The sequence below is a fragment of the Lepidochelys kempii genome, chromosome 5, assembly GCF_965140265.1.
Source record: "Lepidochelys kempii isolate rLepKem1 chromosome 5, rLepKem1.hap2, whole genome shotgun sequence".
Lineage (NCBI taxonomy): Eukaryota > Metazoa > Chordata > Testudines > Cheloniidae > Lepidochelys > Lepidochelys kempii.
This window is the reverse complement of record NC_133260.1, coordinates 124703743-124718103: the sequence shown is the minus strand read 5'-3', so window position 1 is coordinate 124718103 and position 14361 is coordinate 124703743. Positions and strand designations below refer to the sequence as shown.

Genomic DNA, 14361 nt, shown 5'->3' with positions numbered 1-14361 from the left:
AAACCCAGCTCTCGCAGAGGACAGAACCTCCCTGGCCTGCTGACTCCCTGATTAGCCTGCCATTCAGGATGACCTGGAGTATTGGCCTCCCCCGCCTTGTACCTGGGGACTATCAACCCTTCCCCTTTTAGTACTGAGAACTAGCAACCAAAACACCCCCATTGAATGTTAGTAAGGGGCAACAGTCCCCTTACGTTGCCTATTGGCCCAACTTCCGTTAGTTAGAGGCAGGCCTTCTTGCTCCCCAGGGCTGGGAAAGGCACTCTCCGACTGTCCAGGTCTTTCCTACACCTGGAAACAAGCTTTGGAGCAGCAGCAAGCTTGCTCTCTCTCCCCCACAGCAGCTGGTGCAAGAAGAGATGTTACCTCACCCACCTGGTCTCTCTACGCCCCTGGGAGAGAGAGACAGCGCTCAGCCACACTGCAAACTTAGAATCATAGAATCATAGAATATCAGGGTTGGAAGGGACCCCAGAAGGTCATCTAGTCCAACCCCCTGCTCGAAGCAGGACCAATTCCCAGTTAAATCATCCCAACCAGGGCTTTGTCAAGCCTGACCTTAAAAACCTCTAAGGAAGGAGATTCTACCACCTCCCTAGGTAACGCATTCCAGTGTTTCACCACCCTCTTAGTGAAAAAGTTTTTCCCTAATATCCAATCTAAACCTCCCCCACTGCAACTTGAGACCATTACTCCTCGTTCTGTCATCTGCTACCATTGAGAACAGTCTAGAGCCATCCTCTTTGGAACCCCCTTTCAGGTAGTTGAAAGCAGCTATCAAATCCCCCCTCATTCTTCTCTTCTGCAGGCTAAACAATCCCAGCTCCCTCAGCCTCTCCTCATAACTCATGTGTTCCAGACCCCTAATCACTTGAATTGCCTTGGCAGCCTAGACCCTGACTTCTGTCTCTTGGACTCTGCCCCAGGGGCAAGCTCCAACTGCGGGGGTAGGAAAATGATCAGCAAGCTTGCCTGAGGCCCGCAGGTACAGGGTAAATAGCCCATCTCCGGGCAGCACACGGGCTCAGCCAGACCCAGTGAAGGGCAGGAGCTGGGCACTTCACACTGAAGGATTGACAGCTGATGGATCAGAGGAAGAGGGTGGTGTGCCAGAAGTCTTACTGGGCTGAAAGCAGCTGGAGGGCTGGCCCCTTTCCCTGGGCCCTCTGCATGGCCCTTCTCACCAGGGAACGGCCCCAGAAGCTGTAGCAAGCATTTGTTGGGAAGAGACTTAGTGCATCAGGCCCCGCTCAGACAAGCTGCCGCAGAATCCTGCCCCCTCTAACAGTACCTCCCGCAATCAAGCCTTAAATATATGCAAGATGCCTCTCCAGCCAGCAAACCCCCCCCATGTCTTAGCATCTAGCCCCTGCAGACCCACTGTCCCTGCCACATGTCCCTCCAGCTTCTGTGGTTCCTGGGGCCCTCACCAGCACACTGGTGAGCTGTGCCTTTAAGAGACACCATCAGCTTGTGTAGGAAGTGTATCCCACCCTACCTAAGGTAGGAGAGTTTGCAGTGTAGAGTTTTAGTTCAGCTGACCAGTGGGAACGATTCCTGTAACATCCCACTTACAGGCAAGCCTCATTGCAACTCAGCCTCTAGCCCAGTACTGCCTACTAAGAGCCTCAAGGCAGCAGCCAGATGCAGGTTTGAATATTCATATGAGGGTATATTTGACTTTGCATGCTCTGGCTGAGTCAGCTCCTCCCTTTTTAGGGGGCACAAGCCATGGAAGTTGGGGGGGGGGGGGAAGGTAGAGAGAGAAAAGATGGTTACAATAGCCTTCCTTCTCTAGTTGGAGGGAAGAGATTCTTGCCACCCATCTGCTTCCCCCAGATCACAGAATGAATTCTCCCACCAGTGCTGCAGCAGAAATGAAGTCTGCAAGCAGATGAGAGGAGAGAGGTTTTAAACAGCATGGTGGTTCTGCCTCCATCTCTGCTCGGTGTATGCCGGGAGCATGCCCTGCTGAGCCCCTGGGTAGGGGAGAAGCCATAACCCCCTCACTACAGAACTTGACAGTTGAAGTTCCACTTCCTGCTTCAGTCAATACTTCTCTGGCAGGAGGAGTGCCTGCCGCTCACTCAGTTTCATTAATAACCAAACATGAGTCAAGGACCCTTATCTGTATGCAGATGAGTATTTATTGTGGAAGAGCCAATAGTTTTACATTGTGTTCCACTCTTAAGTCAGTCACAGGGAGGGGCGGGGGGGGGGGTCTTTCTAGGGGCAGACACTGGATTTTGTCAGGGGAGGAGCATGAGACCAGCCTCTATACCTCAACAAATGCAAGGCTATTAAGAGGACAAAAGCTAGCAACCATCACAAGGCCATGTGCAGTGGAGCAGGAGATGGTACTTGCAGAACAGACAGTTACTATGCATGGTCTTGAGTTTCCATGCTTAAGGCTGTACTCTAAAGAGAAGAAGAGAGCTTTGGGGGTTTTTTGAGAAAAAGTGTGAGGTTCTGCACTATCTGGTCAGATGTCTGCACAGCAGGGGCAGGAAGACCAGAAAGCAGACCAGGTCCCATCCTCACTCTTTTTATACCCTTAACAGACAGGCCAGAGGAAGCCCTACCAAAGGTCAGAGACAGGAGTCTCTGAAATAAAGGGATTGGAGGTCTGCTCCCCATTCCCTTGGGGGAGACATTAAGGCCATAAATCTTAGGGCCTGCATCAAAGAGTGGTATTCCCACTCAAGCCTCACCAGGAAGAGCATCAGAGGTATTCTAGCAAGTGGGGACTTGAATACAAGATAGACAGCCTTATATACATTCTATGTCTGGCTGTCTGCACACTGCAGAGTCATTATGTGCAAAGTAACGGACAGACTCCTATCCCAAAGCCAACTATGGCTGGGCTATTCTAGCGGTGAACATTAAGCTCCATTTGAGCAGTAGTGAGATGTATTGCATTAGATCACCATACAGCCACTACTTCAGGCCTCCACTGGCACCCCTGCCTTCTCAGCCTCTGCCGGTTCCTCTGCCTTCTCAGTAGAGTCTCCAGCAGGGACAAAGGGTCCCACAATCCATGTGAGGGGAGTGTTCTGCACCACGTATTCCAGCAGCCCATCCAGGGACTCCTGGGCTTCGGTCAACTTCTCCCGGGTCTGGGTCAGGATACCCTCAGACAGTGCCCGGAAGGATTGGACATTGGAGAAGGAAGTCTGGAGCTCTCCCATATTCTGGTAGGCTTGCTGGACCTTCTCCTGCAGAGTGGCAGGGAGACCCTGGATGTTGGGCAGGAGGCTATGGCAGGTGGTCCACACCTGCAGGATGAGGTTATGGGAAGTGGCTAGAGCCTGGGCCACCATCTCCTGTAGAGAGAGATAGGAGGGAGAGTGACTATGTGCATGTGAAGCTCACTCCTGTCATGACATGCTGTAGACACAAGGTGCAGTGCAACAATGCAAGAGAGGAAGGATACCTCTGGCTGCGGTGAGCCATTGTCCTCACTGCCTCCTGGCTGGCCCTTGCGACACTCCAGCCATATCTGCTGCGGTTTCTCCTGCCCATCATGGGCCTTCTGACCCAGGGCCTGTTCCATCTAGGAGAGGGAACATAGGATTCCACAGCAACAAGTCACACACTTGCATAGCTAATAGTGGCAGGAGGAACTGCTTGTGCACAGGACACAATTCACCATCTACCACTACAGTGGGGCTGGTCAGGCCAGGCAGACGCTGTAGTCTATAGGCCAGTTTGTTAGCCTGGGATAGAATTTGGGGTTTGAGTTCGATACTCTTGTATTCTATAAGAATGTGTGAATAAAAGACAGAGACACTGTATTGCTTTTGCCTGGCCAGATGGGTTTGTTATATAATGGGAACAAGGAAGAACAGTTAAAGCGTTACAGGGTATAGTGGGAGTGGAATATGAGCACACACTGACAGGCTGCCTAGCTCCTTTAAGCCATGGTCAAGCAACCAGTTAGAAGGGACAAGTGGGTGGAGGGAGAATAAAAAAAGGGAGGTGGAGGCATATAAAAAACCCTAAAAGCCAAAGAAAAGCCTGGCCTTGGCTAGAGCACAACCTCACTCCTTACCCATGGGATACAAAAGTGGGACAAAGACTCCCGACTTATGACTCCAAAACAGAGCATGACCATAATGTGCAAGAGGTGCGACTAGGGGTGTCCACTACAGGTCTATTTGGGCCTGCTAAGAAGGAGGCGATGGGGACAAAAGAGGCTCTGCAGCATCAAAGCTGGGAACAGGACACTGGGGAACAGACACTGCCAGCGTGTAGAGCTATAAATATGCTTGCTTGGAACTAATCCCAATTAACATTGCATTGCCTGCACTTCAGACTTCTGCTTTCTGTCTGCATGACAAGACCCAAGGGAGAGGGTGAAGGAAAAGCCTTCTCACAGACACACAGCAAGTTATGTAGCTATCAAGACAGAGGGCTTTACACAAAGCAGACCTGGGAGGAAGGGGTTTAGTGTTCCTACCAGGTCACTGATTTGCTGGAGCTGGGAGAGGGCCTCCAGGGTGCACTGCCTGGCTTGTCTCATCTTGCCCAGGGCGTGCTGGTAGGCTCGCTGGCGCAGCGTGCTCGACAGGGAACCCAGGCGCACGTAGTAACTCCGCTGCTCTGCGGGAGCCTCTCCAGGCCCCTCCAGGGATACTGCGAGTTTAGCTGGAAAGAACAGGAGAACCAGGATCTAGTCAGCAGGGAGCTGACAGGCACAGGATGCTTTCAGACCGTGTGCCAGCAAGCCACTCTTGTATTATTTTAGTTTGGGCTGTACTAGAGCCGAGAGCTGGAGAAAGGGAGCCAGCACAATATTACCTCTGCCTTCAAACTTTATCAGAGTTCAAACATCTGCCATAGGGCAAGTTAACTGAAGGTAACTCGAACTTCTAGACTGTGGACCGACTCCAACTGTAGAAGTGTTCCCAATTCCAGTTTGCACTGAGCTCTTGCATAGCACTTGCTACTCCAGTCTCCTATCCAGCATCTCAACTGGACAGTGACCTGGCCGGCATTGCCTCTCAACTGAGCAGCTGTACTGTCTATGTGCAAGAGACAAGCCTCACCAAGCTACAAAATGCTACTGTGCATAATTTCAGCAACAGCCTACCATGAGCACAAGTCTTGCCCACCCCACTCACTGCAGTGCCATTGAGCAGGAGATCTCACAAGCACCACATGAGCGGATCTGGGATACCTGCAGGGACACTTAAGACTCCAGAATGGGGGCCGCAGTTGACCACTCTGCTCCCTGGCTTGAGTGAGCCACCTACAGCAAGATTAAAGCTAGTTTGTGCAGGAGCAGATGCTCACTCAAGGCTGGCCCTAGGCAGAATCTGAAAGCCACCACTTGGGTTGAGCATAGGATGCACCTCCAGCCTTACTTTTTAAGCGGAGAGAGAGCCATGCTTAGCATTAGTATTACAAAGCCACACCGGGGGACCACAAAAGTAACCCCATGTGACAAGTGCAAGTTATGATGCACTGAACTCCTGTATACCAGCAATGGGTACAGTATGAGCAAGTTACACCTGGGCACCACCATTGATCTGTGGTATGGGGAGACGAAGCTTCTTGTCATCCAAGTTACCCCTAGGGCCATACCAAAAACCTGTGTAGGGGTATCAGAGACAGGGATCATGTTTCTTTAGGTTTATGAAGGAGTGTAGGAGCATTCTAACCAAGTTCCTCATCCGTCATCGGGAGGTAGTGATCCACCAACGACTCAGATGTTTTAAGTACCAAGTCAACACCGCTCATGATTATCTGCCCCATGCTGGAGCCCATCACTGTGCTCATGCTGCCGGTCACTGCTGGTTTGGTCACCTCCACGCTCTCCTGGACAGCCCCTTTGGCCACACCCACCATGCTGGTCACTGCATCCTTGGCCTCAGTGACCGTGCTGCAGACTGCATCCTTGGCATCTGTCTGTGTGGATGATACTAGCTCTTTGGCATCAGAGGCCACCTGCAGGCAGAGGAAAGGTCAGTTTATGTCCACTCAAAAGAGCAAGAGACACTTACACTTGGGCACCAAATTGGGGCAGTGAAATCCCCCCACAACACAAGCACTGACTCACCTGAAACTCCTCTTCTCCCTCTGCCTGACAGAGCCTTCTGTTGGCTGATGCAATGCTCCTAGTGGAGATTGCATGGACCGCCCCTCTCCCCTCCCTGGGAACACTTTGCTTCTGCAATCTAGCAGCTGTGCTCGGTCAGAGCCTTCCTCAGCTAGGGCAGTACCAGGTCTCAAACCGCTGCAGCCCTTCCCCTCCACAGGGAGCCCTGAAACAAAGGCTAGAGTTACCTGGTCATCTGGCTGTTGGAGGATGGGCAGCTTCTCCTCCAGTTTGTCCAGGCTCTCGCAGGCGCAGTCACTGGCTGATACTAACAGTTCTAGGATTAGATACCAAAAGCCTTTCCATTTCAATAGGCCATGCATGTTCAGGGGGGTTAACCAAGTTCCTTGCACCCTCTATACATGTGAGGTCACCTCCTTTTCCCCTCTTTGAGAGGTGAACTAGTCAGCGGCTGGAGTAAGTTTGTGCTGGAGTCAGACTAGACCTCAGGAAGTGGTTCTTGTTCCTATTTGTGAACAAAGTCACTAGACCACGCTGCCCATGTGAAGGAGTGGTTTACTTCTGCTGGGAGAGGCCCTCAGGTGGGAGAAGGACACTTTGTGAAAAGGAACCTCTCCTCCAGACAGTTAATTCCAGCACCTCTGTTCTAGCTGCCATGCCAGCACTGCTCCAGAACATGGCGCTGTTTGTGCCCCAGTGGAGTTACGCTGCTGGCCAGGGGTGGATTGTTGGAGAAGGTCTTTTTGGCTGGCAATGCTCAGCCTTCAACACAGTTTCCTGTGGAGTCTCACCAGCAGGCTGGGGTGGAATAAAACAGAAGGCATCCAGTACACTACCTGGAGACCGAGTTGGGATTGTGAGAATGGGGTCTGCTAACAGCAGCAGGCATAGGGAGTTGTGTAGGAGGCTCCAGCTAAGCACTGCTCGACACGTCTCTGGTGGCTGGTACCAGAGGGTCTAGCAGGGGAGCTGGAACCAATGTGTATAGTGGTGGTGCTGAGAGCCATTGAACCAAAACTGTAAACCCTGCATATGATAGAAACCACTTCAAGCCAGGGGGATGCGGCAGCACCCCTGGCATCTATGGGGCCTGGTGGAGTTGTTTCTGCACCATTAATTAAGGGAGATGCAGACCTGTCATTTGTTTCTTGTACATTGTGACCAGCACTGAGTGGGAAGGCTACATGGCATGTTTGTGTTGGAGCTCTTCAGGGCTTGAGCCCGGACAGCAGGACCCTGGATTTCAACTGAAGCCAGTAACAGGAACGGAGTTACGTCTCAGTGTGGACATGCTGAGCATAAAGGGTATAGGAGACAGCTCCACTCCTCATTTGGGCACAGCCCAGATGCAGCAGTCAATAGCAGTATTACAAGGCTGTGTATGAAGCAGATTAAATCATGGAAACATGTCAAGCCCAAGACATGTAACTGCTTTGGCCTGGTGGTGTCGAACTGTGCTACCCCCAGCAATCAGGAAGCTTCATTCACAGTTCTTTGTATTTGGCATATAAAGTGGTGGACCCCATGTAACTGAATAATGCGGACCATGGTTCAGAGTGGTGTTTGGTACTCATGTGCTATGTTGATGGGCATTCTGCAGCACCCATGATGTAGTCAGTGGGGATACCGGGTGAAGCAGGGAGCCCTTCTCCCAGGATGAAGGAGCGTCATGCACCTACACAGGAGAGGAAGGCTCCATTTCTCACTCGGGGAGGACATTTCTGTCTTGGGACTCACTTGGCAATTCACTCCCCATCCCCCCTGCATATGGGATCATCCCCCCTCCTTCACTCACCCTGAGGCTCTTGCTGATCCAGGATGGGCTGGGTCCCACTGACTGTGGCAGATGTGATGGTCCTCACTCCAGTCTCTGCCACATCACAGATGGATCTGATGACAGGATGGGTCTCTTTGATGGATGTGTAAGTGGTGGAGACCATGTCGTAAGCAGCACTGACCAAGGGCAGACTGGCCACTCTGCTCACCAAGTTCTAACAGGAGAACAAAAAGGAGAGTCATGACCACCATTGCTTGCTAGTTAGTATGAAGGACTATGGGTAGGCCAGCTACCTTTACTCTCCATCACCCTCTTCAGATTTGAAGGTCTGCAGCCTCCTGGGCAAAGGAGGCCAGACACAGTAACACCAGAGCATTAAGTCTGTCAGCCACTTCTTAGAGAGCCCTTTAATGGTGTAGTGACTTCCTAGGATGGGGCAGGCCTCAGTGCCACCACGCTCACCAGTCATGCTGAGGAGCAGCACTGTATTCCCATCACAGACAGAGTGATGGTTAGCTACTGTGACCTACAGTAGTAGCTATCTAGATTTACCAGCCAAGTTGGAACCTGGACTCCTCAGGAGGGTTGATGATGCTTCTTGTTCTGCTACCTAGGTCTAGGAATAGGCTGGTTCACCACCACCATATGCCTGGGGCTAGAGCCACTGCAGCAGTCACTATAGGATGATGACTGGCTAGAAGTCTGAGCAGCCAGAACCAGGCTCTCACCTGCCAGATTTCCAGCACACACACTCACCTGTTGCTCCTGCTCCCCTCTCTTTGAGGGAGCATCCTGAATATCGTTCTCGTTAGAAGACATGGTGAAGCCAAATGCTGCTGGGGAAGAGACCACCACAGAGGTTAGCCTACCAACAAGAGGCAAGCGGTGCCCAGACTAACAGCTTAAATGCAGACAGTGCGTTTTATCATTCCTCAAGTGCCCAAGGCAGTTCTATTGCGGGCAGAGTCATCTTACCCATTACCTTTTCAGCCACTCTAGTTTACTCCAAGAGACTAGAGCCAACCAATGCAGCAGCTCAGTCATGCCACTTGCTTGCCATAGAGGGGTGGCCAAACCCAGAGGGAGTGGCACAGGCAGGTCTGGGAAGGCTGTGTAGGTTACAGTGACAACAGTTGCTTTACAATCCAGCAACCGCTAGTGAGTGTTCCTGCAACACATGACCAGCAAGAAGCCCACAGCTCCCTCAGCAGGTGCCGATAACTGCTTTGTCCAGCATCATTAAAGAGATCGAAATGAGAGGATACAGCCAACCAAGCTCACCATCCAGCAGCTAGGAGATCAAGGGTTAGGATTTCATTCTTACACTTCACACAAAATAGTCAAAATGGGGACCACAAGCAGTTTGCCTTGTTTATAGCATTTCCCCTCATGTGGGGTTCAGAGAAAGACAGGTTTAGAGTTGGAGGAGAAGCTTGAAGGGAAGAGTTTCCTCAAGTACATGAAATACCAGCTACTAAGCTTGAAAACAAGCCTAATGGAAGGTAAACATCCCCCTGCAGACAGACAGCAACCCTGTGACCATCATCATAGGACCATTTGTAAGTAGTTAAGGACTCCCATTCTCACAGTGAGAGAGTTCCCCTCGCTAGAGGCACCAGAGTTGTTGACCAGGTGTTAGAGAGTCAGACCACTTGATGTAGAGATTTAAAGCCCCATCAGAATTTCAGCTAGAACAGCAGATTTGTCCTTTCTATGATCATATTCCACCTGTTTCTCATTAGCCCTGCCTTACTAAGCTCATTGATTAAACCTGGTTAATTGATTCAGCTTCCCAAGGCAGGGAATTCCTATCTGCAGCTGATTAGTCAAGACCTCATAACAAAGCCATAAACCTTTAAAACACACAACAAAAACCAAAAAAATCCACCCACTCATCCCCACCCCCCAAACACTCTTGGGTTTCACCCAGGAAGGGTGACTAGGCAGTACTGGGACTAGCCTGACACTTAGGATTGACAAGAAAGTCTCATAACTCCCCCTTCTTTCCTCTTCACTAATCCAGAGTTTCACAGATCACAAGACAAACTCAAGAGCTTTCATCTCTAAGCATCTCCCTTCTAGGCCAGTACTGAAAGGTCTAGAGCTTGTTTCTTAGTAATGCAGATGCCGCACACTGAAATAGGTTAAATTAAAACCACACATTTCACAGCTGAAAAAACAAACAAAAAGAAACCCCACCAAACACTTCAGAACAGGCCAAACAACCCATCTCTCCAACAGGCAGGCATAGTTATTTCAATAAAAAACACAGCCTACCCCAGCAAGGATCTCCAGTCAGTTCCCAGATCCTGCACTGGTACAGTATACAAATGCTGCTCAGGCTTTATATACCAGTGCTGATGTCATCGGAGGGCAGGCCTAGACAGACAGCACCAGAAAGAAATCAGAGCTCTCCACCCTGACCAATGAGTAGCTTTGTAGGAAACACCTTTTCCCCTTCAGCCATCTTAACAAAACAACAGGTATTAATGGAGCCCTGACATTATAGATTCATGGGTTCCAAGGCAAAAGGGGCCATTGTGATCATCTACTCTGACCTCCTGTATAGCACAGGTCAGAGATCTGCCCCCACCCCCAATAATTCCTAGAGCAGAGCTTTTAGAAAAACATCCAGCCTTGATTTAAAAATGGTCAGTGATGGAGAATCCACCATGACCCTTTGGTTAATTGTTTCAATGCTTAATTACTGTCACTTGTAAAAATGTATGCCTTGTTTCCAATCTGAATTTGTCTAGCTTCAACTTCCAACCATTGGATGGTGTTACACCTTTGACTGCTAGATTGGAGAGCTTATTCTCAAATATTTGTTCCCTATGTAGGTACTTCCAAACTGTGATCAAGTCATCCCTTGGCCTTCTCTTTGTTAAGATAAATAAATTGACCTCTTTGAGTTTATCACTATAAGGCAGGTTTTCTAATCATTCTCTGGCTCTTCTCAGAACCCTCCTCAATTTGTCAACATCCTTCTTGAATTGCGGACACCAAAACTGGACACAGCATTTCAGCAGCAGTCACATCAGTGCCAAATAGAGATAACATAACCTCTCTCCTCCTACTTGAGATTCCCCTGTTTATGCATCCCAGGATCACATTAACACTTTTTGCTACAATATCACACTGGGAGCTCATGTTCGGTTGATTATCCCACAAATATTTTTCAGAGTCACTGCTTCCCAGGATAGATTCTGCCCGCAACCCAATCCTGTAAGCATGGCCTACATTCTTTTTTCCTAGGCATATACATTGAGCCATGTTAAAATGCAGATTGTTTGCTTTTACCAAGTAACCTGTCCTCTTTATTATTTACCATTTCCCCAATTTTTTTGTCATGTGCAAATTTTATCAGTGATTTTATTTTTTTTCTTCCACGTCATTGATAAAAATGTTAAAATAATATAGGGCCAAGAACTGATCCCCCTGGGACCCCACTAGAAATACATCGACTCCATGGTGATTCCCTGTTTACAATTACATTTTGAGACCTATCAGTTAGCCAGTTTTTAATCATATGCCATCAGCTAGCTCATTTTAACAGGGATATTAAAATAAATCAGAGAGTGCAGGCAGCAGGGCTATCAGGGGAATAGTGAGAGCCATAATTTTAGATGTTTTATCAGTGTGATTGGCTGAGAAGTACAACCACTGAGTGAGACAATGTCTCTCAGGGAATGCTTAGGGCTCATGATTCCTGCCCAGAAGAGCGGACCACTTCAGCACAGCAGGATTCTGCTCCTAGATGGCAGCATAGCTAAAAGATAGCACTTGGACAAAGCGATCAGCTCATTTCAGGTCTCCCAGGCTCCCATAGGAGGCCCCAAAATACACTTAGCTTGAGGCTGTAGCCCCATTCCACACTAGGATGTGGACCCTGTTGTTTAGTGCAATTGGGCATTTTCTGTGGTTGTTTGCTTCACTGTCTATTTTGGGAAAGGCCAGGGTGTTTTCTTTGGTCCAGGACCAGCCAAGCTGTCTCCTTAGTTAATTTCTGGTTATCCTTGTGGATTCCATTTATAATTTTAGCCTGTATTTTCACTAGCCCCAGCTTGTCTAGGAATACTTTTAAATGTGTTCCACAGGTCTCTGGTACTCCTTGGCAGCTTGGCTACATTTTGGTACTGCAGCTGCTGTGACAATTTTCCCTTTGGTGAAAACTGAGAGTTACACGATTGCCTGGTGTGACATGGACCAGGAAGCACCTGTGCAGACTTCCTGAGGAGAAACATTGGCATAGCACATAAAGGTCTCATTTTCTTGTGCATGAGGTGTATTTTCTCATCTCTCATACTCACAGGTGAGTGGTGTGGAACAGGAGAGACATTTTCACAAAACTTTACATAAGTGTTTCCCTAGTTCATTGCAGAGGATTTTGCAAGCCACACATCTGGGGTTAATTGAATTTTTTTCAGTCAGAACTGACATTCATAGAGTCATAGAATATCAGGATTAGAAGGGACCTCAGGAGGTCATCTAGTCCAACCCCCTGCTCAAAGCAGGACCAATCCCCAATTTTTGCCCCAGATCCCTAAATGGCCCCCTCAAGGATTGAACTCACAACCCTGGGTTTAGCAGGCCAATGCTCAAACCAATTCAGTGAAACTCTAGCAATTGAACCAGGGATGCTTAAGTATAAGCTTCTACATCTTGAGCTAAAGGAGGTCATAGCATATATTCACAAGTGGTTTATACTAACTGAGGCCTGACCGATTTGGTTTCTTTGAAGCCCGGGAACTTCTAAAACAAAACGAGAGTCTTAATAGCATTCTTAAAAAGAAAAGGAGGACTTGTGGCACCTTAGAGACTAACCAATTTATTTGAGCAGAAGCTTTCGTGAGCTACAGCGAATACAGACTAACAGGGCTGTTACTCTGAAATAGCATTCTTGTAATCTGAAAAAGGAATGCTGCAAGTGGAATCACCCTGACCCCCTTTGATCATCCACAGCAAAGACACCTAATACTTGAGCTAGGGAAATTCTGTAACTTTGGTCAGAGTGACAACTCTGAGAGAAGGGAAGAGGAGTTCCCTCAAATTCCTTTGGGTCATTTCTCAAGTGTCTTTTCTAGCTGTGTTAATATACTGGGCCAAGTTCTGCTTTCTTTGAAATCCAAGCAGGGATGTTGAGTGCAGTAGAAACCAAAGGAAGGACCTAGTTATCTGAGCATTGTCTGCAAGCTGGTCTGGTTCCTGGGCAGGTGGTGACTGTTGAGGGTGAGACTACAGTGACCTTTCAGGGGAACATTTTACACCAGTACTTGTAGCAGTGAGGATTCTTTAGCATCATCCTGCATGAGATCAAGTTCCCCAACCCCACCTGACTAGAAACACTTAGAAAGCTTCTCTGATGAAGGCTTTAAGCATCTCCTTTGGCAGGCCATAAAGCCAATGAGAGAGGTAGAGGGGCAGGACTCAGGGAAGGCAACATGTAATTGGTTAGGCTAAGAAACGGGGAAGAGAAGGCAGAATGGCAAGCCCCAGAAATCTGAGTGGTCCAAGGCAGAGCATCATTCCCATGGCCAGGGACTGAGCAATACTCCCCACCCTGCATTGTCTTCAGTGGGTGGAGGGGCAGAACAGCATCTGTGGGAGATGGCATTTCCTGACATTGTTAGCACTCTGAGTCTGTTCAGCCCAGGACAGCAAGTAAGCAAAGGAACCAAAGTCAGGCTGCCCTAGTCAGGGAGAGCTGGTCTCCAGGACATGGCTCAGTCAGAGGGTATATTCAAGGTGGGATAGCAAGACAGGAAGAGATCTGCAGATGAACACAAGGACGAGACTTGTCTGAAAGTGGCTTGTGTTTATTGTGGAAGAGGCTAGCTGTGTTAACATACAGAAGTGCTTAGTCACCAGCAGAGACCTTTTATATCTACCAGCCCCTATGCACTTCCATTAACAAGGCTCAGTTACAGTTACCTTAGAGAAACCCAGCACAGGAATGAGAGAGGTGGGAGGAACACCGATAACTGAACTAGCAGTATTGGTTGAATGCTGTTTGAAGGAAGGCCAGGTGAAGCCCTCACACTGGACAAATGATACCTTAGAACCTCTAGGTGGACTGGAGTCAGCCCCCTGTAACCAGCATGTGCTCAACACCTCAGGATTCCCAAGGTAGTGGGGGTCCCATCTCTGACCCACCTTTCTCCAGCCTGGAAGTTGGGCTTGCAGGAAGCGAGAGCCAGCTCAGTAGGACCCATCAACAGTCTTAGAAGCCAAGTCACCATGAGACACATGCCTTCTGAAGGCTTCCAGCTAAGGCCCATTTAATAGGTGGGTGTTCTAGACAGTTGGCTACTCATGAGAAATTATTCTGTCCATCACTTATAGTGGGGAGGTGACAAAACTAAGGTATTAGAACCGCAAACCCAGCGCAGATGGGCTCATCAAGGTGAAAAGATTTGCCTCCATTCCATGAGTTATTGCAATAATTCCTGTGACATGCTGTTCACCACAAACAACTGCAGCATGGTGGGGTGGGAGAAGAGAAGCAGATATGGATATGAAATGT

General features: G+C 49.0%; 1 protein-coding gene across 1 annotated transcript; it reads right to left on the bottom strand.

The window, feature by feature from the left end:
* Positions 1 to 2942: 2942 nt before the first annotated feature.
* Positions 2943 to 8657, bottom strand: LOC140912145 (perilipin-3-like). Its single transcript, XM_073346312.1, has 7 exons — positions 8595 to 8657; positions 7857 to 8052; positions 6289 to 6377; positions 5664 to 5949; positions 4460 to 4647; positions 3434 to 3553; positions 2943 to 3323 (listed from the first exon to the last, which is right to left on the bottom strand). The coding sequence occupies exons 1-7, from the start codon at positions 8655 to 8657 to the stop codon at positions 2943 to 2945; spliced, it is 1323 nt and encodes a 440-aa protein (XP_073202413.1).
* Between the last annotated feature and the right edge of the window lie 5704 nt (positions 8658 to 14361).

Bases quoted from the DNA above. Each gene is read 5' to 3' on its own strand.
- LOC140912145 (XM_073346312.1), bottom strand. From the start codon at position 8,657: ATGTCTTCTAACGAGAACGATATTCAGGATGCTCCCTCAAAGAGAGGG. The intron at 8,053-8,594 runs GTGAGTGTGTGT...TTCTCCTGTTAG, and splicing joins GAGGGGAGCAGGAGCAACAG to AACTTGGTGAGCAGAGTGGC. The intron at 3,554-4,459 runs GTAGGAACACTA...TCCCTCTCCTAG, and splicing joins TCCAGCAAATCAGTGACCTG to ATGGAACAGGCCCTGGGTCA.